Source organism: Protomyctophum bolini, assembly GCF_963924005.1.
Source record: "Protomyctophum bolini genome assembly, chromosome: 12".
In the NCBI taxonomy this organism is placed as follows: Eukaryota; Metazoa; Chordata; class Actinopteri; order Myctophiformes; family Myctophidae; genus Protomyctophum; species Protomyctophum bolini.
The window spans coordinates 35,145,387-35,173,360 of NC_137873.1; the positions used below are offsets into that span (position 1 = coordinate 35,145,387).

At 45.8% G+C, this 27,974-nt stretch overlaps 1 protein-coding gene across 5 annotated transcripts in view; it reads left to right on the top strand.

The window, feature by feature from the left end:
- The window catches only part of mib1 (MIB E3 ubiquitin protein ligase 1), a 78,253-nt gene extending 50,486 nt beyond the window's left edge, over nt 1-27,767 (top strand). For 3 of the 5 annotated variants that reach the window (XM_080778772.1, XM_080778770.1, XM_080778771.1), the window contains 11 exons: nt 3,508-3,640; nt 6,954-7,040; nt 8,043-8,201; nt 10,521-10,702; nt 12,195-12,384; nt 13,907-14,041; nt 15,723-15,801; nt 16,448-16,618; nt 20,420-20,494; nt 24,021-24,121; nt 26,409-27,767. In XM_080778772.1, coding sequence (XP_080634898.1) covers nt 3,508-3,640; nt 6,954-7,040; nt 8,043-8,201; nt 10,521-10,702; nt 12,195-12,384; nt 13,907-14,041; nt 15,723-15,801; nt 16,448-16,618; nt 20,420-20,494; nt 24,021-24,121; nt 26,409-26,549 — 1,453 coding nt within the window. In that variant the 3' untranslated portion in view covers nt 26,550-27,767. The remainder of the gene's footprint in view (nt 1-3,507; nt 3,641-6,953; nt 7,041-8,042; nt 8,202-10,520; nt 10,703-12,194; nt 12,385-13,906; nt 14,042-15,722; nt 15,802-16,447; nt 16,619-20,419; nt 20,495-24,020; nt 24,122-26,408) is intronic. The other 2 variants (XM_080778773.1, XM_080778774.1) reach the window with 2 other exon arrangements.
- The last annotated feature ends 207 nt before the right edge of the window (nt 27,768-27,974 follow it).

A 27,974-nucleotide genomic window follows, 5' to 3' on the forward strand; every position in this document is an offset into this window, starting at 1 on the left:
TGCCGATCACCTTTATTACACCACAGTGAGACAGAGAGACAGACAGAGAGAGAGAGACAGACCGCGAGTTGAGCGCAACTCTGCATGGAAGAATCCTGTGCTCCCACTCCACTCCACTCCTCAGCGGAGCCTCGCCACGCCTGCCATCGGGGGGGGGGGGGGTGGGGGGTGTAACCACGCAACCACTCGTCCTCATTTCACGCCCTCCTCAAGAGTTAAATCACGGTTAAACACATGGCATTACTTGATTTGCTAGAAGTCTACACAATGAAGAGAATGTTAGAAGAATTGTCATTTCGATCACCGCATCAACACAGCCATATGGAATTGTGGACACAAACAAACGTATTACGTTTTTACCGTCTGAGAGTGCTAAAACGTCATCAAAACGGTGGTCTGTTGTGGTCAAATACAGAATATACTGTGTATATCCCATTCTGACCGGGCACCCATTTTGGTGTTGGCATCATGTTATGCTTTACCTATTGAAAAATAGCAGATCTACAAGCTCATATCGCGCCACCGAGTGGCGCGCTACGAGCTTGTAGGTCTGCTATTTTAGAAAAATTCGAAGAACGACTGACATTTTTAGAATCTGATCTCAGGTCAGAATGGGTTAATCAGACCAGTGTGTGTCCTAGTGGAAACCTCGTATGAATCTGATCTCAGGTCAGAATGGGATATATATATATATATAATGGGGGCCTTGATGTGAAAAGGGTTGTAAAACCACACTGGCGTAAAGTGTTCTGGCGGTTTGGGGCCGGAGGGGGGGGGGGGGGGGGGGGAGGGGGGGAGCAGTGATCAGACGTATCAAAGTCGGGGGCAAACTCGGCTGCCTCCCTTCGTCTTTTTTTTGTCGCAGTTCAAAAGATATACACACCACCCTGCACAATTATTATTCAGGGTTGGCCAAGGTTGGAAGTTTTTCCCCCCACAGAGAGTCGGTCTCTCTCTCTCTCTCTCTCTCTCTCTCTCTGTCTTTAGTGCTGCTCAATGATGGAACATTGTGTACCCACACACTCACAGCCTCACTCTCTCTACGTCTAAATACACTTCGGCAGATCTGGCAAACATTCCGGGTGATGTCGGGGCGTTCCGACACCTCCCACTCCATCTCTCTAATGAGTAAACTTGGAGGGGTTTTTGGTGTGTGTGTGTGTGTGTGTGTGTGTGTGTGTGTGTGTGTGTGTGTGTGTGTGTGTGTGTGTGTGTGTGTGTGTGTGTGTGTGTGTGTGTGTGTGTGTGTGTGTGTGTGTGTGTGTGTGTGTGTGTGTGTGTGTGTGTGTGTGTGTGTGTGTGTGTGTGTGTGTGTGTGTGTGTGTGTGTGTGTGTGTGTGTGTGTGTGTGTGTGTGTGTGTGTGTGTGTAAATTGTTTGCTGGTATCCTTGACACAGTTCGCACAGTAAAATATATATAAAGTAAAAATATATTTCAGTTCTAGCCTCAAGGCCGACAGTATATATACTTTGTTGTCTGTCATCTCCTATCAGGGTTCGTCCTTGATCCTCTTTGCCTGAAATAGCCAATCTTCAAGCTCACGACGACTCAGCGCAAATTCGCAATGCTACACGCCCTGCTTGTAGATCAGCTGTTTTCACGGAACGTTATACGCATATTTTTGCCACCGAGTGGCGCGCTACGAGCTTGTAGGTCTGCTATTTTTGAAAAATCGAAGAACGACTGACACAGAAACACGGCTTTTTCAGAAAACTGTCAGGACGTAGAAGACATTTTTTGAATCTGATCTCAGGTCAGAATGGGTTAAGGGCAGACAGCCCTTGGCTGTGGTTGCATAGAGGCTAAGTAAGTCAGAGAGTGGCTTATTGTCTGTATCTCATTGTCCGTGGCTTATTGTCTGGGTGCGGCTGGAGTCTTTCCCCGTTTCAATGCGCTATAGACCTACCACTCAAGGAAACGGCAGGGTGGTATACAGACTATGGCCTGCCAACGGTGTAATGGGGTGTGGCTGTTTTCGAGTGGTGCAACCACTCCCAAGGAACAGCAATGTCCGTCCTGACTCCTAACCTATGTGACTATGCGTACCAGTAGGGGCAAAAGTGGCGCTGTTGTGCCAGAAACAGAGAGAGAGAGATAGTGTTGCCTGCTAATTACAGAGAGAGAGAGAGAGAGAGAGGATTTGCACCACTCGGTTCACACGGGTGTGATTTTTTTTCCCACTGCATTTGTTTGTTTTGCGATTCAGTGTTGCGCACGCACACAAAAAGATCCGATCTACAAGCCCTACAACGCATCGGCGGCAATGCATGAGCTTCACTGGCACGCAACGTGAACCACGCTCGACGGGACTGTTCCGTTAAACTTCCTCTCACGCCTCTCGCCACATCTCTCTCTCTCTCCCTCTCTCTCTCTCTCTCTCTCTCTCGATGTGGAACGGCGCCTCAACTGTGACCTTCAAAACGCCACAGAACCGACGGGCTTCCTTTGCCACGGCCAAAGGCAACCCTCTCTTTTAAAAACCAGTCCGTTTGAAAAACGAGAGATCAGATCCGATTCCTTTTTTCCCCTTTGCCCGTCCCCATATCGTCGTTCGCCCCACGAGAAGACCTGAGCGAATGCAGCAAAAAAAAGTCTTCTGAAAGAATATATATTCAAAGATTTGTGCCGCATTTTCATGATTTTTCAAAAATAGCAGATCTAGAAGCTTGTAGCGCGCCACTCGGTGCCCTTTTGTCGAGGTCGGTTACCGGCTTTACGGTAGTTCCGACATACTATTGGTCCGACTTGTCATTGTCGGACGAATGCTCCGTCGGAATCACCATCCGATCCCCCTCAGGTCAACCTGTCTCCGACTCCCAACGGTGCATTTACTTAAAGTACTGTACTGTAATTTGAAGGTATTTGCACTTGTGTGTCAAGTTTTCAGTACTTCTACTCCTTCTGCTCCACATACCGGGACAACTTCAGCCCTATATACACATTTCGGGCCATTTTGAAAAATAGCCGATCTACAAGCTCACACACTCTCTCTCTCTCTGTCTATGTCTCAGTGCCATGCGTGTGCTGCTGTCCAAGCTCTCACACTCTCTCTCTCTCTCTCTCTCTCTCTCTCTCTCTCTCTCTCTGTCTCAGTGCCATGCGTGTGCTGCTGTCCAGGCTCACTCTCTCTCTCTGTCTGTCTCTGTCTCAGTGCCATGCGTGTGCTGCTGTCCAGGCTCACTCTCTCTCTCTGTCTGTCTCTGTCTCAGTGCCATGCGTGTGCTGCTGTCCAGGCTCACTCTCTCTCTCTGTCTGTCTCTGTCTCAGTGCCATGCGTGTGCTGCTGTCCAAGCTGACTCTCTCTCTCTGTCTGTCTCTGTCTCAGTGCCATGCGTGTGCTGCTGTCCAAGCTGACTCTCTCTCTCTGTCTCTCTGTCTCTGTCTCAGTGCCATGCGTGTGCTGCTGTCCAAGCTGACTCTCTCTCTCTGTCTGTCTCTGTCTCAGTGCCATGCGTGTGCTGCTGTCCAAGCTGACTCTCTCTCTCTGTCTCTCTGTCTCTGTCTCAGTGCCATGCGTGTGCTGCTGTCCAAGCTGCCCAGGCCGTGGATCGTGGACGAGAAGAAGGACGACGGCTACACAGCGCTGCACCTGGCCGCGCTCAACAACCACGTGGAGGTGGCCGAGCTGCTGGTGCACCAGGTATAACGCACGCACACACACATGCACACATTGAGTGTGCACAAATTAAACTCAAGAGTGGGTCCACGATAACCAGAACAGTGGGTATATATATATATATATATATATATATATATATACGCACGAGAAGTCTGGGCGCCTCAAAGGAACCATAATGGCACCATAAGGTGGTTGTTTTTAAGATACAGACCACACTGCAACTTTGTCCGCATAATATGCCATGTATTATCCATCCATCCATCTTCAAACGCTTATCCGTAGTCGGGTCGCGGGGGGCAGCAGCAGCTCCACCAAGAGAGCTCAAGACTTCTCCTCTCCAGACAGAGCAACATTAGTAACTTCCTCCTTGGGGGGGGGGGGGGGGGGAGGGGGGTCCTCGAGGCATTCTCGAAGGCCAGTGAGTCGATGTATAATCCCTCCAACTGCGCCTCGGTCTGGGGGGGGTCTCCTCCGCTAATATGGTTTTTGCCTTGGGTTTTTTAGTAAATGGTGCGCTGTGACTGGCCAGTCGCTGTGATTGACAGCCTACAACACCTAAACCTAACCCTAACCTTAACCTCAGTAAAACTATACCTAAACCTAACCTCAGTAAAACTATACCTAAACCTAACCTCAGTAAAACTATTCCTAAACCTAACCTTAACCTCAGTAAAACTATACCTAAACCTGAACCTCAGTAAAACTAACGCAGTGGCTGGGGGGGCGTTTCCAAGAACCCGACTCCGCGGAAGAAACCCTTTTAGCGTCTCCTCCCAGTGGGACGTGCATGGAGGACCTCCCTAGGGAGACGCTCCAGAGACATCCTGACCAGATGCCCGAACCAAGCTAAGCTGGCTCCTTTCCAGGCGAAGAAGCATGCGGCTCTACTCCGAGTCTCTCTCTCTCTCTTGCGTGACTGAACGTCTCAGCCTATCTCTCTATAAGGGGAGATGCCAGCCACTCTCGTTTTCGGGGGGCCGCTTGTATTCGCGACCTTATTCTCTCGGTCGTGACCCCCACTATATGACCACGGGTGACGAGTATAGGGACGAAGATTGCTCGGTAGACCGAAAAAGTATGTTGCATGTGTGCGTGTGTGTGCACTGTGAAAAAAAGGCCAGCTCAAATATACTCCACTACTGAGCTGAGGTCATGCCGACCTCCTCAATTAAGAACTGTTGGGCTGGCAGAGAGGGAAAATTGACCTCAGCCTATCACTGCTGCATTAATTTTCAATTAGTGAGCACCTGTATCCACCCTGCAATCATCAGCCTTCTGGCTCAGCTCTCAACAGTGCTGGTACAGTACGGCCCATGTATTATTTTATTCCACAAAACATTCCAAGTGTCTATAAAAATTCAACAAACATTGACCAACGTTCGACATGCGAAACTCGTCCTCGAATGAATCCTTGTAACACTCTTGGAGTTATGAATTGATACGTTTAAAACACTGGAGGATTGTATACTGTACAGTTGGAACGGAACAGGTGGCCTTTTTCTTTTTCTTTTTTTCTTCTCTCGTGATGAATCGCGGCGACTTGACATGCAAACTAATTTATTTGCATCCCCTTAAGCCATTCTGGGCGGGAACCCCTTTTGGTGTTAGCGTTACGCTATGCTTTAGCTATTGAAAAATAGCAGATCTACAAGCTCATAGCGCGCCACCGAGTGGCGCGCTACGAGCTTGTAGGTCTGCTATTTTTGAAAAGTCGAAGAATGACTGACGTAGAAGACATTTTTTTAGAATCTGATCTCAGGTCAGAATGGGTTAAGAGCCCCCCCCCCCCCCCCCCCCCCTCTCTGCTCCCACACACATATATCCCTGGTCCGCGTGGCTGCGCCAGCCTCGCCCGCTGCTGCTGCTGCCGGCCCCCTCGGCGCAGCACGCCATTAACCCATTCTGACCTGAGATCAGATTCTAAAAATGTCTTCTATACATCCTGACAGTTTTCCATTCTGACCTGAGATCAGATTCTAAAAATGTCTTCTATGTCAGTCGCTCTTCGATTTTTCATAAATAGCAGACCTACAAGCTACGAGCTTGTAGATCTGCTATTTTGTTCAATAGCTAAAGTATGACATATAAATGCTGAAAACACAAAAAAGGGCTTTCCCCGTTCAGAATGGATTAAATAGCTCCCTATATTCCTCCCCCCCCCCCCCTGCAAGCCTGCAATCTGTGGCCCCGTGCTGTGGAAGTAGCTGGATCCGCTGTTCTCCACTTATTTATTTATTTATTTTTATTGAATCCATACTGCTTCACTGTTCTCCGGGGGGATTTCCTTAGTGCATCGTGGGCCCTTATATCCCCCGTCCTCCTCCTCCTCCTCCTCCTCCTCATCATCCTCCTCCTCGTGAAAAAAGAAAACACCGTAGGTTTCATTGCTGAGATTGCAGTGGTTGTTGGTAACCCTTCCCTCCCCCCGAACACACACACACACACACACACACACACACACACACACACACACACACACACACGACAGCAGAGGGAGGGAGGGGTGGGCGGGCGGCATGACCCACTAAGGCGAGAAAAGGTTCGTCGACTACCTTTTTTCACTGACGAAAACTAAATGGAAACTAAGCTACGATGACTAAATATATTGACAATTTCGTCAACAACTAGACCAAAATGTTAGGAAGGGACTAGTGGACAAGAGATCCATTATAAGTAATTTTACACTTGGTTGCATGCTGAAAATAGCAGATCTACAAGCTCACAACGCGTCGCAGCGCACGCACGCACGCATGCAAAGTTACCACCGTCGGTCGCATACTTTCGCGTTTGCTGTGTTAGCTACGGGTGGGTGGGGGGCTGGAGCTTTGTGGGTTGGGGTGGGAGGGACACCCTTTTTGGCAGCGTCCATCCTGCAACGGGGGCTGCGTGGTTCACTGTGATGGCTCAGCTCTCTCCACACACACACACACACACACACACACACACACAGCGATGCTCCGCACTAGGGATAAAGGTGCACTGCAGTTTACTCTCTCCCAGCCAGCCCCAAATCAACAGCCCAGTCAATGAGTCAGTTATGTTTGTCAGCCAGCCAGTCACTACGTTTGACTTTAACTGCTTATCTCCCTCCCACATTGTCTCAGTGGTAGAAGGAGGTGTGTACACACAACGCTCACATTTTAGAAATGACTCATCATGTACGTATCGTTGGGAATCCTTCTTTTCTGGTTCTCTTCCAGTTTATTGCTCTGCGCGTGTGTGTGTGTGTGTGTGTGTGTGTGTGTGTGTGTGTGTGTGTGTGTGTGTGTGTGTTTTCTTGGGATTCTAATACGTGTGTGTGTGTGTGTGTGTGTGTGTGTGTGTGTTCTTCTAGGGAAGCGCCAGCCTGGACATCCAGAATGTGAACCAGCAGACGGCCTTACACCTGGCGGTGGAGCGCCAACACACACAGATAGTCCGGGTCAGTGAGTCCTCTCCTCTCCTCTCCTCTCCTCTCCTCTCCTCTCCTTCCCTTCCCTCCGCTCCTCCCCTTCCCCCCTCTCCTCTCCCCTCCTATCCGCTCCCCTCCTATCCTCCCCCCTCCTCCTAGCGCTAATTGAAGATCCTATCTACTGGTGAAGTCTCTATCTGTCCTTCATTTATTGGCCATTGTACAGAGAGGATAGAGCGGCGAAGGCCGTGTGTTAATTGAAATGGGTGGTGTGTTGTCCTGTTGGCTGAGAGAGGACCGTCGCCCGGCCAGGTTCAAACTAGGGAAGTGTGTTCTGGCCAGAGAGAGAGAAAGAGAGAGAGAGAGAGTCTCTTGGGCTTAGAGTCATTCTGTGTGTGTTGAAGCTAGGTGTACCACACCGCCACCCTGTGGAGAAATGCAGGCCGCAAGCTGGTGAAGCTTAACCCATTTAGGCCTGATAAATTAAAAAAAAGTCTTCTGAAAGAATATATGTTCAAAGATTTGTGTCGCATTTTCACGATTTTTCAAAAATAGCAGATCTACAAGCTCGTACGAGCTTGTAGATCTGCTATTTTTCAATAGTTAAAACACCAAAAGGGGTACAGAATGGGTTAAGAAATGATTTCCAAGGCCCCTTTCAGACCTGAGTCACCTTTTTATAGCTTTTTACCATTATTTAAAACTTTAAGAATGTGTGCAAAATCTTTGAATATATATATATTATTCTTTCACAGTAAACTTATTATTATTATTTTTTTAATCAAATCTTTGCTTCTGGGGTTAATTTTTTTTTTTTGAGAGCGGGGTCGGCGGCCAAATACATTATAATTCTGGGCTCCTTGACATGAAATAGTTTGCACCACTCAGTTCACACGTGTGATTTTTTATTTTTTGTACAAATGCCTTGTAGCGCGACATCCACTCATTAACATTTTGTGTCGTTTGTCTGTGTGTCTGTGTGTGTGTGTGTGTGTGTGTGTGTGTGTGTGTGTGCACGCGTGCGCCACACAGCTCCTGGTGCGCGCTGAGGCCAAGCTGGACGTCCAGGACAAAGACGGCGACACTCCGCTGCACGAGGCTCTGCGCCACCACACGCTGTCCCAGCTGAGACAGTTGCAGGACATGCAGGACGTCAGCAAGGTGGAGCCCTGGGAGCCCTCCAAGAACACGGTACGGTGCACACACACACACACACACACACACATGAACACGGTACGGTGCACAACACTGGGCTGGACAAACTCTGATTGCAGTGTTGTTTTTGGCAGCAAATTTCTATTTTAGTTTTAGTCATAGTCTCTTTAAATAGTTTTCACTTAGTTTTAGTCACATTTTAGTCACCTGGAATGTTCTAGTGCAGGGTTCCCCAATTAATTTTCCTCAAGGGCCATATTTTGACTAGCGTACCAGGCTGGGGGCCGAGTCTGCACGTGCGAGGTCGAGGTCTTGAGGGCCAGACCCCATTTGAAAAGGATGCCCAGTTTGACATGCATAGGCTACTGACCCCCATTTAATGCCATTTATATCCGAGCAAAAAAATAATGTTTTGGGGCACAGCAAAATTCACCGGGATCGGGACTCATGCATTCGCAGCCTATAAGTGCCCGAATTATTTTGTTCATTCACTCCTGACTTCGTCCTGTCTAAAATATTTCCCGCATACGGCCAGAAGTATCTCCGTTTTGAGTAAATGATCCTGAATTTGCCTCCACCGAGGGGCTCACGTGCTCATTCAGCCTCCACCGAGGGGCTCACGTGCTTATTCAGCCCCCACGGTCGTTTGGAGGGTCAGTCATTTTGGCAGCAGGTCGTTTGGAGGGTTAGTCATTTTGGCAGCAGGAGGTCTCTCTCTCCTGAACCCGGCGAGTCCTCTGCGTCACCTCTACGCCAAGCCCAGTGGTGGAAAGGAACTAAGTACATTTACTTGGCGCATTTAGGCCTGACCTCGAAATAAAAAATCCAAATCATGACAATTTTCTGAAAGATTTGAGGCACATTTTAACGATTTTTCAAAAATAGCAGACCTACAAGCTTGTAGATCTGCTATTTTTCAATAGCTAAATTATAACATAATGTTTAAAACACCAAAAGGGGTTCCCGCCCAAAATGGGTTTTAAGTACTGTACTCCAATTTCCAATACTTTTACTTGGCACCCGCTACATCTCAGAGGCAAATATTGTAATTTTACTCCACTACATGTATTTGAAAACTTTATCTACTTTGATTATTATTACAAAACATAATATTAAACACTTAAGCCCTATATAGATTTTGGCCATTTGAAAATAGCAGATGTACATTATTATGTAGACGCCTGGAACAACATATTTTCAGATGGGTCGGTCGGCGGCCCAATTTCATATCGTTTTTGGGGTCCCTGATAGGAAATAGTTTGAGAACCACTGACATTAGAAACATGAGGTTTTTCAGAATACTGAAAAATAGCAGATCTACAAGCTCATAGCACGCCACCGAGTGGCGCGCTACGAGCTTGTAGGTCTGTTATTTTTGAAAAAATCGAAAGAACCACTGACACAGAAACAGCATCTTTTTCAGAAAACTGTTTATAGGAGACATTTTTAGAATCTGATCTCAGGTCAGAATGGGTTAACCTCTCCCATCTTCTTTCGCTTTTACACTACCTACGTCTCTCTCTCTCTCTCTCTCTCTCTCTCCCCCCCCTCCCTCTCTCATCCATCCTGCCCCACCCCCTCGTTCCCCTCCCCTTACGGAGGATGGGAACAGACAGGCAGCCGGGCCTAATTGAGACATGTGCGGGCCTGGTCACTCTCCCATAGCACTCCACCCCTCTGCACCCCTCACGCCCCCCCCCCCCCACACACACACACACACACACGCCCCCTACGCGATGAGTATTGAATTAGCCAGCCCTGATGGCTCCATCAGCTGCAGTGAAAAAAGCCACTTGGGTTGAAGACAATCGGAGAGATTGAGAACAGCTTCCAGGTGTTACCGGCGCCAAGTGAGACCACACTGGGAGAAAGGAGAGAGAGGGAGAGAGAGGGAGGTGGAGGTGTGTGGAGTTAATGAGAGAGATGAGGAGGAGGAGAAGACAGGGGGTGTCTGGAAAAGTAGTCACGCCTGCCTGACGGCCATCTTTATTTATTTTTTTCTCCACGTTTTTACCGTGCTCGGATCGGGACTCTTTGATTGGCTGATCAGCCGTTAGCGATGTTAATTTAACACTCATTAATTTCATTCACTTGCGTTCTAAAAAACTGCGTTCCCATAAACGGCATAAGCCAGCGGAATTTCCACTAACGATTTTTTTTTCTTTTTTTTTTCCCTCGCACCCGAACCGGAGTGTTATTATGAGCGTGTAGAGAACACAGTTGTAAACTGTAATCAATTGATATTAAAAAACCAGAAGGCGTCTCGGAGTTGCCTTTGAGTTCAACGTGTGTGTGTGTGTGTGTGTGTGTGTGTGTGTGTGTGTGTGTGTTTGTGTAACGCCTCTCCTCCTCCAGCTGATCATGGGTCTGGGCACCCAGGGCGCGGAGAAGAAGAGTGCCGCGTCCATCGCATGCTTCCTGGCAGCCAACGGTGCCGACCTGACCATCCGCAACAAGAAGGGCCAGTCTCCCCTGGACCTGTGTCCCGACCCCAGCCTCTGCAAGGCTCTGGCCAAGTGTCACAAGGAGAAGAGCAGGTAAACAACAAAACAACCCATTTAGACCTGAGGACGACATCTGTGTCGTCGCCTTCCCAGCTTTTTATAAACCACTTTTAAACCATGCTTTTGCAACTTCAACTGTTGGAAAAAAGAGCAGATCTACAAGCTCGTTCAAAAAATAGCAGCACTACTCTGTGCTGCTATTTTTTGCTATTTTTTTGAAAAAATCGCGAAAATGTGGTGCCAGTCTTTGAATATATTTTCTTTCGCATGTTTTTAGATGGGGTGGGGGTCCGTGGCCAAATACAGATAATTCTTGACATGAGAGAGGTTGAGCACCAGTGACATAGAAAACCTATAGGTTCTCTGGTCTAAATGGGTTAACCCATTTTTGGAAGGGAACCCAGTTTTGGTGTTTTAAATATTGTTATAATTTAAAAAATCGTGAAAATATTTATTTCAGAAAACTTGAGGATTTAGAAGATTTTTTTTTTTTTAAAGCAAACGTTTAAAGCCTCAGTCTGTGATTTCTTCACCTGGCTGTATGTAACAGCAGGCAGGAACAATATCTCCAAAACGTTATCATTTCATTTACATATTGTGGTAATTGTTTAGGAAACAGCGCTATAGTAGTCAAGGTTATATTAATTTTTCATTATAGTTTAGTTTTTAGTTATTTTTTTCCTAATTCAGTTAGTTTGAGTTAGTTTTGACTTATTGTTTTTCTATTTCAGTTAGTTTTAGTTACTTTTTAGAGCAGATTTGCTAGTTTTTATTTAGTTTTTTTTTTTTTTGCAACAACGCTTACTTTTTCATTAGTTTTTAGTGTTTTAGTGTTTTCAGTGTTTTAGTTTTTTCTGCCCACTTTTCAATCCTGCACCTGATTTATTCCTCAGGTGCAGGGTTGAAAAGTAATACTTGAAAAGGATGTGTCGCATCGACACATGACAAAGCTTCTAGGAAAGTCTTTGAACGCAGATTGCGCCCCCTAGATGTGTCACAGATTGTGTTAAAATGTTGACATATTATTGCTTATAGCCACTTAAAGGAGAATTCCATGCTAGACGGCTTTCTTACCTTTCTTTGTAGTTGTTATGTGACGTCCCCACCAAAGAGGTCCAGGTGTTTTTGTGCAAAGATTGGCTATTTCCCCTACCATAAGCCCTCAATGAATTGCATTGAATTGAATGGGGCTATGGGGTGTTGTGCAAATTCGCTTATTTCCATCGAAATTTTACATTATAAAGAGGGCATATATACAACAAAAAAATATAGTTTTGAGCGATGGAAATAAGCGAATTAGCCCAACACCCCAATGCCCCATTCAATATAATTCATTTAGGGCTTATGGTAGGGGAAATAACCAATAAGGAGGTTTTTGCACAAAATAACACCTGGACCTCTTTGTTGGGGACGTAACGGCTACAAATAAAGGTAAGAAAGCCTTCCAGCGTGGAATTCTCCCTTTAACATTTGAGTACTTTTTCCACTGCGGTGGTGGCATTTCCTCTCTCTCTCTCTCTCTCAGTGGCCAGGTGGGCTCTCGCAGCCCGTCTCTGAACAGCAACATGGAGTCCCTGGAGGAGTGCATGGTGTGCTCGGACCTGAAGCGCGACACTCTGTTCGGGCCCTGCGGTCACATCGCCACCTGCTCGCTGTGCTCGCCGCGCGTCAAGAAGTGTCTCATCTGCAAGGAGCAGGTCCAGTCCAGAACCAAGGTATGTCCCACACGGACACCCACCACGCGTTACCCCCCCAGCTTTTTACATCCCACACACCCCACTTTGTCACTATAGAAACCCCTTTTGGTGTTAGCATTATGCTATGCAAGCTATACAAGCTCATAGCGTGCCACCGAGTGGCGCGCTACGAGCTTGTAGGTCTGCTATTTTTTTTTAATCGAACCAAGGTATGTCCCAGAGACACCCCAGCTTGTCCCCATGGGTATCGTTAGCATCTTATTGATTTCCATGCTTGTCCATTCCGGTTCTTATCGATTCCCAATTTCGGTTCCATAAAGAACACAAAAAGAAAAAAAAATTAGATAACAAAAATTATCTAAATGATTTAAGCGTTTAAATGAGAAACTTTGCCATGAAAATTGGCTACTTGTCTAAATAATTTTACATCAATAATTGTCAACTTTTAGGAAATGTAATGAATACAGTATGTTTATTCCATGTCAAAACAATGGAAAATAGAAGTTAAAAGCTTGTACTCTTTATTTATGAGAGCCACCGAGTGGCGCGCTACGAGCTTGTAGGTCTGCTATTTTTGAAAAATCGAAGAACGACTGACATAGAAACATAGCTTTTTCAGAAAACTGTCAGGATGTAGAAGACTTTTTTTAGAATCTGATCTCAGGTCAAAATGGGTTAAAGGACGCTCGGAACACTTGCAGACTAGCTTCCATCTATAAAGGTGACATTTCGTTAAGTGCGGTTGCCCCAGTGCAAATGGCTGTCGGGACCTGAGGAGTCCCATAGATTCTACAGCGGGGACATAGGACAGGTTTTGGCTTTGAATTTGAATGATTTTAAAACCCCTTGCATAATGGCAGCGCACTTCATCAAATCGGGCCTTGGCGTCGATTAAGCGCCCGTCTCAAAACTGTACTCTGAATTTAGGAAAATCATGTGTTCTATAACATTTTAGTTATTTTTGATACCATTTTTGATACCATGGTATAAGTTTAATTGACCGTAACTATAGAAAATGTAATAGTGTTTTAACCAGGGGATTAAACCATGTAAACCTCGAGGGGGGCTCATTGTGTTGTTGTATGATCTGTCCAGTCTTAGATATAATAAGGACAAACACGTTCCACACTCTCGACTCTTTTGTTTTAATTTGCTATTGCAAAAGCGTTTCTTTGTCGTAGTAGTGGCAAACGAGGGGAGAAAAAAAAACCCTATATTAACCCATTCTGACCGGGCACCCATTTTGGTGTTGGCATCATGTTATGCTTTAGCTATTGAAAGATAGCAGATCTACAAGCTCTTATCGCGCCACCGAGTGGCGCGATACGAGCTTGTAGGTCTGCTATTTTTGAAAAATTCGAAGAACGACTGACATTTTTAGAATCTGATCTCAGGTCAGAATGGGTTAATCAGACCAGTGTGTGTCCCCGTGGAAACCTCGTATGAATCTGATCTCGGGTCAGAATGGGTTATGATCTGTGTTTTTAAGACCCATGACGACCTACACACCTTTTTGAAATGACCCCCATTCTTTTTACAGCTTCTGAGTTTGAAAATCCCTCACCCCACTGACTATACCAGCTGGGGGAAAAAGTCCCTTTTCCCCCATCCTCCCTCCGACTACTACGAGTACGACCCCCAGCTAAGACGCGCCGACGTCGCCCCTGCGCCGTGTGTATGTATTGTGAGAAATAATAGCGTTTAGAGGTCTCGCGCAAAACATGCCATTTTTTAAAAAATTGGGAGGGGGGGAGGGGAGGGGAGGGGGGGGGGGGGGTTGAATGTTCATGATGGTTTTCATATTTGTTTTTTAACCCATGGTGTTTTTTTAACCCATTTAGAACATTCACTTTGAAAGAATAATATATATTCAAAGATTTGCGCCACGATTTTTCAAAAATAAGCAGACCTACAAGCTCGTGATCGTAGATCTGCTAATTTTTCAATAGCTAAATTATAACATAATAATGTTTAAAACACCAAAAGGGGTTCCCGCTCAAAATGGGTTAATTAAGCATTATGTTGTCCTTTAGCTGTTGAAAAAAATAGCAGATTTACACAAGCTCGAGCTTGTAGATCTGCTTTTTTTTTTCTTTTTTTTTATCGTGAAAATGTGGAGCAAATCTTTGACCATATATTCTTTCAAACGTACGTTTTTAACTCAAATCTTTGCTTCTGGGGGGGGGGGGGGGGGGTCCCTGGAACTACATATTTTCAGATGGGGGTCGGCGCCCAATTACATTATCATTTCTGGGGTCCTTGACATGAAAACCACTGATATAGAAAAAGGGATTTCAGAAAACTGCCAATGACATAGTCGCGTGACTCCCGAGCTCAGGTGAAACTAATTTGAACTCCTATTCATTTTGGCTGGGCCGTATCGTATGAAACACTGATAAAGATTTTATTTGTTGTTCTTGTTCTTGACGTTCGCTTTTCATGAGGCTTCTCCGCCAGTGGTGGAAAGTAACTAAGTAAATTTGACTTAAGTACTGTATTTAAGTAATTTTTTTGGTATTTGTACTCGAGTATTTCCAATTTCTAATACTTCTACTCCACTACATCTCGGATCCAAATATTGTACTTTAACTCCGCTACAGTTATTTTAAAACTTCAGTTGCGAGTCAACGCGATGCGACGCGTTGTGAGTTTGTAAATCTGCTATTTTCAAAAGATTTGCATGCACTTCAAAACGTGTCTACTTGGACATTCTGCATACGGAGCACTTTCTACTTTAGTACCTTTAAAGGGCCACTTCACCACTTTTCGATCTTTATAATCTTCATATAATAGGTCCTCACTAATAATCATGAAAAAATTGCACAATTATTTTCTACTCAGTCTGTGTCTCATAGGAGGGCTGTGGGCAGTTTAGAAACCGTCTTCCAGTGACATCATTAAGCAGATTTCTTTTTAAACAAGATTTTTTTTTTTTACAAAAATGTTTAGATTTTCATTATCGTGAGAACGATGGCTTCCATTTTCGCATTGCAACTTCTCAGGACTAGAAAGCCTGCAGTTTTCTATTAGCTTGTATTCCCCTGCACCGATGATGTCACTGGAAGACGGTTTCTGAACTTGCCCACAGCCCTCCTATGAGACACAGAAAGATTGATTATTAGTGAGGACCTATTATATATGAAGATAGGTTGAAAAGTGGTGTGAAGTGGTCCTTTTAAGTACATTTTGACGCCGATACCTTTTCACTTTCACTCGAGTACATTTTTTACTTTGTAACGGGAGTAGTCCTACATTGCAGTGTTGATACTTTTACTTTAACATTTGAGCACTCTCTTTTTCCACCACTGTTCTCCCCCCCCCCACACACACACACACACACACACACACACACACAGATCGAGGAGTGCGTCGTTTGCTCCGACAAGAAGGCGTCTGTGCTCTTCCAGCCCTGCGGACACATGTGCGCTTGTGAGAGTAAGTTCCTCCCTTTTGGTGTTAGCATTATGCTATGCTTTAGCTTTTGAAAAAGAGCAGATCTACAAGCTCATGGTGGCGCGCTACGAGCTTGTAGGTCTGCTATTTTTTTGAAAAATCGTGAAAATAGTGCCAAGCTTGGAATATGTTCTATCGGAGAGAACGTTTTTTTTTTTTAGCTCAAATCTTTGCTTCTAGGGACGTACAGTACCTGGAACTACATATTTTCAGATAATATGTACAGATAATTCCTGGGGGATCCTTGACATGGAAAAGGTTAAGAACCACTGACATAGAAACATGAGGTTTAACCCTGTGAGAACCACTGACATAGAAACATGACATAGAACCACTGACATAGAAACATGGTTTAACCCTGTGAGAACCACTGACATAGAAACATGACATAGAACCACTGACATAGAAACATGGGGTTTTTCAGAAAGAATTTAGGATTTTAAAAGCCTCTCTTTTATCGACACCTCAGTCCAAAATGGGTTGAAATGTTCCACGACATTAATTTGCATTTATATTTAGTTTTACGACCTCAATTACACACCCAAACAAACCTTTGAACTTTGAACATTCGGTGGATTTTCTGTGGTCTCTAAAGTGCCTCTCTCTCTCTCTCTCTGTCTCTCCTCAGACTGTGCCAGCCTCATGAAGAAGTGCGTACAGTGCCGGGCTGTGGTCGATCGGCGCATACCCTTCGTCCTCTGCTGCGGTGGGAAAGGTATGGAGGATGATGATGATGATGATGATGATGATGATGATGCCGCAGATGATGATGATGATGATGATGATGATGAGGACCTTAGTGAGTGAATCTTCCACATGTTCCCTTTTAATTCCCTTCTATTTGACTTTATTTTCTCCTCCTCCTCCCCCTTCCATTTTCCTTTCGCTGTTGCTTTTATTCCCTCTCGTCGTGTCTTCCTCTAAATATTTGATTTAGTTCGTTTTTTTTGTCATCCTTTTCTTTGCTTCTGTCTCTCTCTCTCTCTCTCTCTCTCTCTCTCTTCTCATGCATGTTATTCCTGGTGTTGTCATGTTAACCCATTCTGACCTGAGATCAGATTCATATGAGGTTTCCACTGGACACACACACACTGGTCTGATTAACCCAGTCTGACCTGAGATCAGATTCTAAAAATGTCAGTCGTTCTTCTATTTTTCAAAAATAGCAGACCTACAAGCTCGTAGTGGCGCGCTATGAGCTTGTAGATCTGCTATTTTTCAATAGCTAAAGCATAACATGATGCTAACACCAAAGAACCAAGAATTGAAGCTTGTTTTGACCCAAAAAGAAGAAACCGAGATATTTCCATTTTAAAAACTGCCAACGGAATTTTCATTCAGTTTTTTTTTTCGTTTTTTTTTAACGCACCGGAACCAGAGAGTTATGAGTGCGTACAGGACACGGTTGATCAGCGTAATCAATTGATATAAAAAAAACAATGCGTGAAAAGGCGATCTCGGCGCCCCCCCGGGGGTGTTTGGACAGGAGGCGGCGGATTATGGCGCCCAATGAATCTTTAGCGAGGAGTCCCAATCAACTGCACCTGCTTTGACAACCACACACAGTTGTGGAATGTTTTACTCATGGCAGCCGGTGTCCTTTCCTTTTTTTAGACAATAAGGCAAGACACAAATTCCAAGTTCCCATTTTTCCTATGTGGGCTTCCCAAAATTCATTTCTGTAGACCAGGATTTCTCAACGTTTTTGTCCCCCCGTGGCCATGTCTCGCGACAACCAGTGGTGTAGTGCAGCTCGTATACGAAGTATCGCCACCACCATTTCAGTTGTGAATATTTTACTGGACAAACCCCATTGTTTGAATCTTCACAGACGCGTCTGTGTCACCTTATGGCTTTTAACCACTTTAACCATTTATCTTAAACTTTAAGCTGTTGGAAAAATAGCAGACCTACAAGCTCTGCCGCGCTACGAGCTCGTAGATCTGCTATGTTTTTTAAATTTTGTGAAAATGTGTGCAAATCTTTGAATGTATATTCTTTCACAGCGAACATTTTTAACTCGTATCTTTGCTTCTGGGGGGGGGGGGGGTCCCTGGGACAACATATTTTCAGATGGGGGGGGGGGGCAATTACATATAGTTTTTGGGGTCCTTGACATGAAATAGTTTGAGAACCTTATAGAAACATAGGTTTTTCAGAAAACTGTCATGGTCTAGAAGACATTTGTAGAATCTGATCTCTGGTCTTAATGGGTCATTTAAAAAAAACAAATTACAAATTAAACCTTTTGTTCCACTGGTTAGAAATGACCTCTCACATCATACGCCCAGCGTCTATTCCAGAGGGAATTTGGTCCTTTTTTTATTTATTTATTTTAGACCACGATACATTTCCTAGAGAGCCTTTTATGACGGCGACAGTGAATCCAAACACGCGTAGCATTTTCCCCTTTCAGATTATGTGACGGGCCCAAATCAATTTAGATTTGAATTTAACGACGTTGTCACTTTCATTTAGTCACGCTAATTAAAACGGAAAGGCATCGCAAAATGTGTCCACGGGAGAAATGTTTCTCTTCCATTTTGTCATCCCAACACAGTGCTCTATTTAAATAGCGATTGTGACAAATGTCAGCAGACGTGTGTGTGCCACAGCAGGGACATTCTTCAGTTCCACTGGGCGCCCCCCTTTGTTTAGTTTACTGTGCTCCATAAATATGACACTAGGGATGCACCCATATGGACATTCTTGGCCCATGCCGATGTTTATAATTTAAAAAAAAATGCCGATACTGATCGATAACCGATAAAATCCGATAACAAGCTTATCGAGTACCTGGTATCAATAAGCTTTGGGCTTATCAAGCCTGTTATCGAGCATATAGCTGCCCATGACGTTATGTTTAACCCATTCTGACCTGAGATCAGATTCATACGAGGTTTCCACCTGGACACACACTGGTCTGATTAACCCATTCTGACCTGAGATCAGATTCTAAAAATGTCAGTCGTATTTCGATTTTTCAAAAATAGCAGACCTACAAGCTCGTGGCGCGCCACTCGGTGGCGCGCTATGAGCTTGTAGATCTGCTATTTTTCAATAGCTAAAGCATAACATGATGCTAACACCAAAATGCGTTCCCGTTCAGAATGGGTTAACGAGCTTCATCCCTATCGGTTTTATTTACCGATATTGACCAATAATGGGGCCCATAGGATAACGTGGCCGACACACATGGGTGCATTCCTATATATACGAGACTATTTCTCCACACATCTTGTCTTTAACGTGAATATATCTGTATTGGGTTGTGTCCACCATCTTGTCCTTGTCGCCTCTTTTTAAGTTCCACAGCATCTTCCATCATCCTGGTGTTCAAACCTCCTTCAGAGGTCCACACACACACACACACACACACACACACACACACACACACACACATCACTAGCGGTTCCCTGTATTGTGTGTGTTCTCCTTCGGTTTTTTATGTTGAGTTAAAAGGGAAACTGTTGTAGCTTCACACTCCAGATTCAACTTTTATTCGTATTTTTTATTTTATTTGACTGTCAGTGGAATACCTAAACCCATTCACCAACCCCCCACTCCCCCCCTCCCCCTCCCCCCAGGCATACAGCCCTGGCGGAAACTGCTCAGTCTGGTATTCCTAAAGTAACCTAAAGTAAATGATGCTTAAACGGTTTAAACCTAACCTTATTCCTGACCTTATAACCTCAGTCAAACTACCGGTATGCCTAAACCTAACCCCTGTTCGCTAAACCCCCAGTAAAAACTATGCCTCAGCCCCTAAACGTATTTCTAAAAAAAACGAGGGCGAGATGGATTATGGGGCGATTACCCGTCAGTATGGTGGCGTTTTCGTGTCTTACATGGATGAAAGTTCTCTAGTCGCCACGACTGATTTCAGTCTTTTAAGGTTCCATAGAAGCCGAGCGTGTCTTCTATGAAAGCATCTTGGCACGCCTGAAAATGGCAGATCTACAAACTCAGCGACGTGTCGTGAGCTTGTAGATGCAAAAATGAATGGTCTCGGAAAATGTCTTGAAAGCAAAAGGTTTAATGCCTGAAATATGCGATTTTCTTCAGCTGTTCTTCTGTGCGTGGAACAGCCGCGACATAGGTTTTAGAAAGTTTAAATAGCAGACCTACAAGCTCGTAGCGCGCCACCGAGTGGCGCGCTACGAGCTTGTAGGTCTGCTATTTTTTGAAAAATCGAAGAACGACTGACACAGAAACATAGCTTTTTCAGAATACTGTCATCGATGTAGAAGAATTTTTTTAGAATCTGATTTCAGGTCATAATAAAATAAAAAAAAAAGCTTTCTGACCACCCCCAGTGTAGCATAGTTTGGAAGGGTTCCTCTCTCGCACGCTTTCCTCTCCCTTGACCCTTGACCTCTGATCACTGTCTCTTTAACTTGCCAGTCCTCCTCCTCCTCCTCCTCCTCTTCCTCCTCCTGACTCTCTGGGCCCTCTCTCTCTCTGGGGGCTCTACTAGTGAACTATAGTATTGGTCACCTCTCTCTCAGGACCAACTGTTTCCGCTGCTAAGCCGGGCTGGCCGTGTCCGGTCCGGCGGTCTCCCAGCTATAACAATGTGAACTGCGTTATATATCCTCAGCAGGGAGCACAAACAATATGGCAGGGGGGTCGCAGGATCTGCTCAACCAGCCCAACAATCTGGCGCTAAGTTGGTGTAAGTATTTTATTTTATTATAAAATAAATCATTTTTTTACATTTCTTTCATCAGATGGGCCTCCTAATATTATACGACAACGTAACTGTGCTGTAAAGGTGGAAATTAAAATGTTTTGCTGTCGTGTTCTTGTATCTGGGTTCTTGCAGGGTGGGGGCTATACACACGCTAAAGCAGTGGGGCCTGGGGACCGAAAGAATGTCTTCTGAAAGAATATATATTCAATATTCATTCATTCTTTTACGATTTTTCAAAAATAGCAGACCCTACAAGCTCGTAGTGCTCCACTCGGTGGCGCGCTATGAGCTTGTAGATCTGCTATTTTTCAATAGCTTAAAGAATGACATAATGCTTAAAACACCAAAACGGGTTCCCGCCCCAGAATGGGTGAAAACACTCTCAAGATTTAAATCCAGTCCAGTGTGATTCCACTTTCTGCTTTCCAGTTTGCCAGATAAGCTTTGCAGCTTACAACAAGATCATTTTTGAGTCTTTGAATGTGTGATTAACAGATTATATATAGGCTCTATGAAAATAATTTTGGGGCCAAATAACAAATACAATACTTGGGCGTTTTGGGCGTGCGTCAGCTCGGTCAGGAGGTAACACAGGGTGCACGGCCAACAGTGTTTGGTTGACGGATGAAACCAGACTCTACAACAGTTTTATTAAAGAAAGTTTGACGTGTCAACCATTGTTACTCTTCGCGAGCGGATTTGACATCATTTCTTGATCAAGTTGAGCGTCTTTTTTCCTGAGATCCCATTGACTGCCACAACAGACAACGTACGGTAGGCGTCTCTGGGTTGGAGTAGCCTAATTTAAAACACCGTCCAACTTTGTTTTGAGCCAATAAAATACCAGGCGTTATTGTAACAGCCAGGCGCATTGCTCAGAGTCAGGCGTTATTGTAACAGCCAGGCGCATTGCTCAGAGTCAGACGTTATTGTAACAGCCAGGCGCATTGCTCAGAGTCAGACGTTATTGTAACAGCCAGGCGCATTGCTCAGAGTCAGGCGTTATTGTAACAGCCAGGCGCATTGCTCAGAGTCAGACGTTATTGTAACAGCCAGGCGCATTGCTCAGAGTCAGACGTTATTGTAACAGCCAGGCGCATTGCTCAGAGTCAGACGTTATTGTAACAGCCAGGCGCATTGCTCAGAGTCAGACGTTATTGTAACAGCCAGGCGCATTCAGAGTTGGAGTTATATAATAGTCATTTTGTCATTTTTGGGGCGCCCGCTGGCCTAGTGGTCCAGGCGCATGCCACCTATAGGCTCTTGGCCTAACTGTCTGGCCTCACGTGTTCGAGTCCCGTTCATGACGACCTTTTGCTGCATGTCTTCACTGTAACTATCAATAAAGGCACAAAAGCCCCCAAAAAAAGAAAGAAAAGCACTGCCCTAAAACACAACTAAGGTGTTCTCTCTCTCTCTCTCACAAACGGTCATACTGCCGCTGTTGGCCCTTCAGACAGACAAACGGTCATACTGCCGCTGTTGGCCCTTCAGACAGACTCTCTCTCTCTCACAAACGGTCATACTGCCGCTGTTGGCCCTTCAGACAGACTCTCTCTCTCTCACAAACGGTCATACTGCCGCTGTTGGCCCTTCAGACAGACTCTCTCTCTCTCACAAACGGTCATACTGCCGCTGTTGGCCCTTCAGACAGACTCTCTCTCTCTCACAAACGGTCATACTGCCGCTGTTGGCCCTTCAGACAGACTCTCTCTCTCTCACAAACGGTCATACTGCCGCTGTTGGCCCTTCAGACAGACTCTCTCTCTCTCACAAACGGTCATACTGCCGCTGTTGGCCCTTCAGACAGACTCTCTCTCTCTCACAAACGGTCATACTGCCGCTGTTGGCCCTTCAGACAGACTCTCTCTCTCTCACAAACGGTCATACTGCCGCTGTTGGCCCTTCAGACAGACTCTCTCTCTCTCACAAACGGTCATACTGCCGCTGTTGGCCCTTCAGACAGACTCTCTCTCTCTCACAAACGGTCATACTGCCGCTGTTGGCCCTTCAGACAGACTCTCTCTCTCTCACAAACGGTCATACTGCCGCTGTTGGCCCTTCAGACAGACTCTCTCTCTCTCACAAACGGTCATACTGCCGCTGTTGGCCCTTCAGACAGACTCTCTCTCTCTCACAAACGGTCATACTGCCGCTGTTGGCCCTTCAGACAGACTCTCTCTCTCTCACAAACGGTCATACTGCCGCTGTTGGCCCTTCAGACAGACTCTCTCTCTCTCACAAACGGTCATACTGCCGCTGTTGGCCCTTCAGACAGACTCTCTCTCTCTCACAAACGGTCATACTGCCGCTGTTGGCCCTTCAGACAGACTCTCTCTCTCTCACAAACGGTCATACTGCCGCTGTTGGCCCTTCAGACAGACTCTCTCTCTCTCACAAACGGTCATACTGCCGCTGTTGGCCCTTCAGACAGACTCTCTCTCTCTCACAAACGGTCATACTGCCGCTGTTGGCCCTTCAGACAGACTCTCTCTCTCTCACAAACGGTCATACTGCCGCTGTTGGCCCTTCAGACAGACTCTCTCTCTCTCACAAACGGTCATACTGCCGCTGTTGGCCCTTCAGACAGACTCTCTCTCTCTCACAAACGGTCATACTGCCGCTGTTGGCCCTTCAGACAGACTCTCTCTCTCTCACAAACGGTCATACTGCCGCTGTTGGCCCTTCAGACAGACTCTCTCTCTCTCACAAACGGTCATACTGCCGCTGTTGGCCCTTCAGACAGACTCTCTCTCTCTCACAAACGGTCATACTGCCTCTGTTGGCCCTTCAGACAGACTCTCTCTCTCTCACAAACGGTCATACTGCCGCTGTTGGCCCTTCAGACAGACTCTCTCTCTCTCACAAACGGTCATACTGCCGCTGTTGGCCCTTCAGACAGACTCTCTCTCTCTCACAAACGGTCATACTGCCGCTGTTGGCCCTTCAGACAGACTCTCTCTCTCTCACAAACGGTCATACTGCCGCTGTTGGCCCTTCAGACAGACTCTCTCTCTCTCACAAACGGTCATACTGCCGCTGTTGGCCCTTCAGACAGACTTGAGGCTCCGTCTCATTCTCACTGAGTGCTGGCGGGATTAATGTCCCCGGTTTCATAAATTACTTTGGTTTGTGCGCGGCGGCGGGTGTTGTGCACGGAAGAAAACGGCAGACCTGCAAGCTCACGCTCGCGTGTTCCAGCGTGACACATTGTGAGCGCGTAGAATCTGCCTGTGAGAGGGAGGATGACTGATTTAAGCAGTCACACCTGAGTCAAACTAGAACTGGACTCAGAGCTGGGTGTGGCTGCGCACCTGTTGTGCATCATGGACTTGATCAAGGCACAACAGGTTAAATCAGTCACCTCCACAAACACTGGGGAGATAGCCTCTGTCCGGACAGAGGAGAGCGCCTTGATTTCCAGAGAGTGTTTGCTCAACGTGTCGTGCTGTTTTTCTTCTCTCTCTCTCTCTCTCTCTCTCTCTCTCTCTCTCTCTCTCCCCGACAGCGAGTGGCAACATCCCGGCCATGCAACGAGACAAGGACAACACCAACGTCAACGCAGACGTCCAGAAGCTACAGCAGCAACTCCAAGACATCAAGGAGCAGGTGAGAGACATTTCCATTTTTCAGCCATTCAAAAAGACATTATTCAGCCATGCAAAATAAAATAATATTTGGCAACCAGCTGTTACAAATCCAAACATTCATATATTATGACCCCGCTGTAAGTACTTCAGTCTAAACGTGTAGCCTAATGAGTAGTGTTAGAAATCATAGTGTTAGAAATGAGTTATGATTAAAGGGATTTGAAAGGCATTTGAAATTAAATCAAAATGTTAACTTTTCAAGATTTCAATTCAAATATAGCCAAAAATAGCTAATCTACAAGCTCAAAACGTGTCGCACTGCGACAAGAGTAATATGCAATGTGGCCCCTCTGGAGTGAGTGGAAATATAGTGGCCCTCTGGAGTGAGTGTGGAAATATAGTGGCCCTCTGGAGTGAGTGTGGAAATATAGTGGCCCTCTGGAGTGAGTGGAAATATAGTGGCCCTTTGGAGTGAGTGTGGAAATATAGTGGCCCTTTGGAGTGAGTGTGGAAATATAGTGGCCCTCTGGAGTGAGTGTGGAAATATAGTGGCCCTCTGGAGTGAGTGGAAATATAGTGGCCCTCTGGAGTGAGTGTGGAAATATAGTGGCCCTCTGGAGTGAGTGGAAATATAGTGGCCCTCTGGAGTGAGTGTGGAAATATAGTGGCCCTCTGGAGTGAGTGTGGAAATATAGTGGCCCTCTGCCCCCCTCCATCTTCAAAGTTGACCACCCCTGATTTATACCGTGCAATACAGGTTAAAAAGTGAACGCGTATGGTGGCACTGGGAACTTCATAAACGCTAACTGCTAGCCAGCAATAAAATAATTAAGAAAATAAAAGATGAATAGCCTACTGCGTACTGTTCATAGCTGGAAAATAGATTAACTAAAAACTGTTTCTGGCTAAATCAGGATTTGGTACCCTAAAAATTCATGGGTATTTTTGGATTTGGATTTTGGGCCATTCCTAAGCCAATAATGTGATGACCAGCAGGGGTTCCTATGGAGACACAAAGGAGACTCTGTGTTATGCCTCTTGGGCAGTTCACACTCGTAAAAAGAGACTTGCGTCTCAATGCTGTTTGACAGTAAAGTAATAAAAGGTGCAACAGTTATACAAACTCTTTTCCTGCCTTGTACTGAGGCTGGCCTTTGTTATACGTCCCTTTTTTTTGTTGTTTGTTCATTACCTGCCTTTAAAATGTTTTATGGATGTGCCTGGCCGTCTCTGATCTTCCTTTATACTGCTTTAAATAAATGACTACGGCGATGGATGGACTGATAAGACTTTTGTTCATTTTTAATAGAAGGACGGGCAGCTTTGGATCCAAACGGCTGTTCTGTGACAACTGGAGAGAGCTGGTTATAGAAGTAGAGTGTTGGGAGAGGAAGTGATACCAGTCTGTAGTTCTTGACGCCGTCACTGCCGAAGGACTTGATATGGCGCCTCTGATCGCTTTATATCAGTGGTTTTTCAACCCTTTTCATATCAAGGTCCCATTGTTGTTTTTCAGCATTTGAGCCACGGGGACCACCATTTGTTGACATTTGTAGCCTCTCAGACCCAAAACTAAAGGATATTTAGTTATTATTTAGTTAATATAAACTTTTCTTTTCTCGTGGGGCGAAAGAGAGACATTGTGTGTTAAATGCTAACATTAGCCGTTTCTTCTTCCCTGGAAACCGGACGTGCGAGTAAGTAATCTGCTCAACTACCGCCGGTGGCCACAGGGCGGCGGTCAAAGACTTTAACCGCATTAATGCCAGGAACATGGAATTCCGTTTTTATTCTCCGCCCCCCCCCCCCCCCGCGCTTCTGTTTTCTTTAATGTCATTTAACTCGCATGATAAACGGCCTACATACGGATACGACGTGCGTGCGTGCGCAAGCTTATTACTCCTTTCTCTGCTCAAAATGAGCCAAAAGCCAGTTTTTGGAAAGTAATTTTTCCCTCTTCTTACATCCGCGGACAAAAACCACAGCCTAGAGTGAAGCCACACCGTAGTGAGTGTCCTGGAGGGGCTTACACTTCCTGGTTGCCCTGGGATCTCTTCTTCTACTGTGGTATTTTGCACATTTTGCCTCACGATCCCCGCCCACGTGTCGGGAGGGAAAGTGCTGAGAAATCACAATAATCTCTTATGTGACAACAAAGATATTGTCACGTCACAGTTTTACAAGATTCTGGACGTATTGCTGATGGCGGTAACGAAATGGAGTTGATCAATAGATAAATAAAAATGGTAACGCCCAACCCCCCCCCTCCCCCTCCCCCTCCTCCTCCTCCTTCTCCTGTGTCCCAGACCATGTGTCCGGTGTGTCTGGACCGTCTGAAGAACATGATCTTCATGTGCGGCCACGGTACCTGCCAGCTGTGCGGCGACCGCATGAGCGAGTGTCCCATCTGCCGCAAAGCCATCGAGCGCCGCATCCTCCTCTACTGAGAGAGAGAAGAGAGAGAGAGTGAGCCCCTGGAATCTCTCCCGCAAGTCTCCTCTGGGCCAAGAAAACCCAACTCACACACACTACAACACACACACACACACACACACCACTACCACCAGCTGCTGCCTCACACCCCCCCCACCCCCCACCCCATCTCTCCCATCAAGCTATAGCCAAGGGCAATCCTACAAATGTCTTATAACACACTACTACACTACAAGCGAGACTGTTTTTAGCACCATGATTGTGTTCTTTAAATGGAAACCCTGTTACAGAAACACAAGAAGAGAAAAGGACAAAAAAAAGAAAAGGAAAAAAAAAAAGAGGAAGAATCCCCGAGTCATCGGTTTTTGAGTTTGTTTTATTTGCTGTATCTTAATTGCAGCCTGTAGCAACTGCTGTTCCCCTTGAGAACGACCCACGCCACCTCCCCTCCCCTCCCCTCGCACGGCGGTGTCAAGAAGAGGTGCTTTTGCTTCACAGATACCCCCCCGTTTAACCTATCTAGCTCGTTTTGCTATCTGAGCTCCGGCGTTTTTTTTCCTCTCCTCAGTAGCGCTCGCTCTCTTTCTCTGTTTTTCTTCGTTTTCTGTAATATGTAAAAGTCTCTTCCTTGTTGTTGAACCTTGTGTCGGCTCTTTGGACTTTTCAGACGGCCTTCTGGATGTGGACATTAAGGGGTTAAGAGGGGAACCGTACTGTCCCGATTCCTAAAGGGGGGGGGGGTTCCGAATGGACCCTCTTTACAGGACTGTAACTCTTTGAGAGAGTGCACAAATGGAACCAAATGGACCCTTTTACCATGTAACTGCTTTAGCTATTGAAAAATAGCAGATCTAGAACGACTGACATTTTTAGAATCATTTCTTTTGGAACCAAATTTTTTTTGGAACCAAATGTCCATTTGGTTCCATTTTGTACAGAGTGAGGGGGGGGAAGGGGGGGGGGCTTGACGCTTGGCCTTATTTCGCCACCTTTCCGCCGTGGTTCCCGCCATGCTTTTCTGTCTGAACGGTAGTCGTCGTTGTCGACGGCGAGATTCAGCCCCGCACGGCTGTCGTCGTAACGTTCTGATGTACCCGTCATTCTCTTTATGCAAGCACATTGGCATTGGAAGCTACACTGACGTAGATGTTGTGTTGTCGGCTACTTTGATTCATCGTTAACGATATTATGGTGCGTCTCTCTCCCGACACACACACACACACGCACACACACACACACACACAAAAAAAAGCAAAATGTGTACCGCTCAACAACAACAAAAAAAGGTCTAGGGAGATGCTTTTTTTTAACGACATGGTGTGTTTTGAGCATAAGCATCTGTGACATACCCGCACGCACGCGCTCACCGTTTCAACCGCGGCCGACTGAAGCCGACAGTTTTGCACTATGCTCGTGTCCTCTGGGGGTGAGGGGGGGGG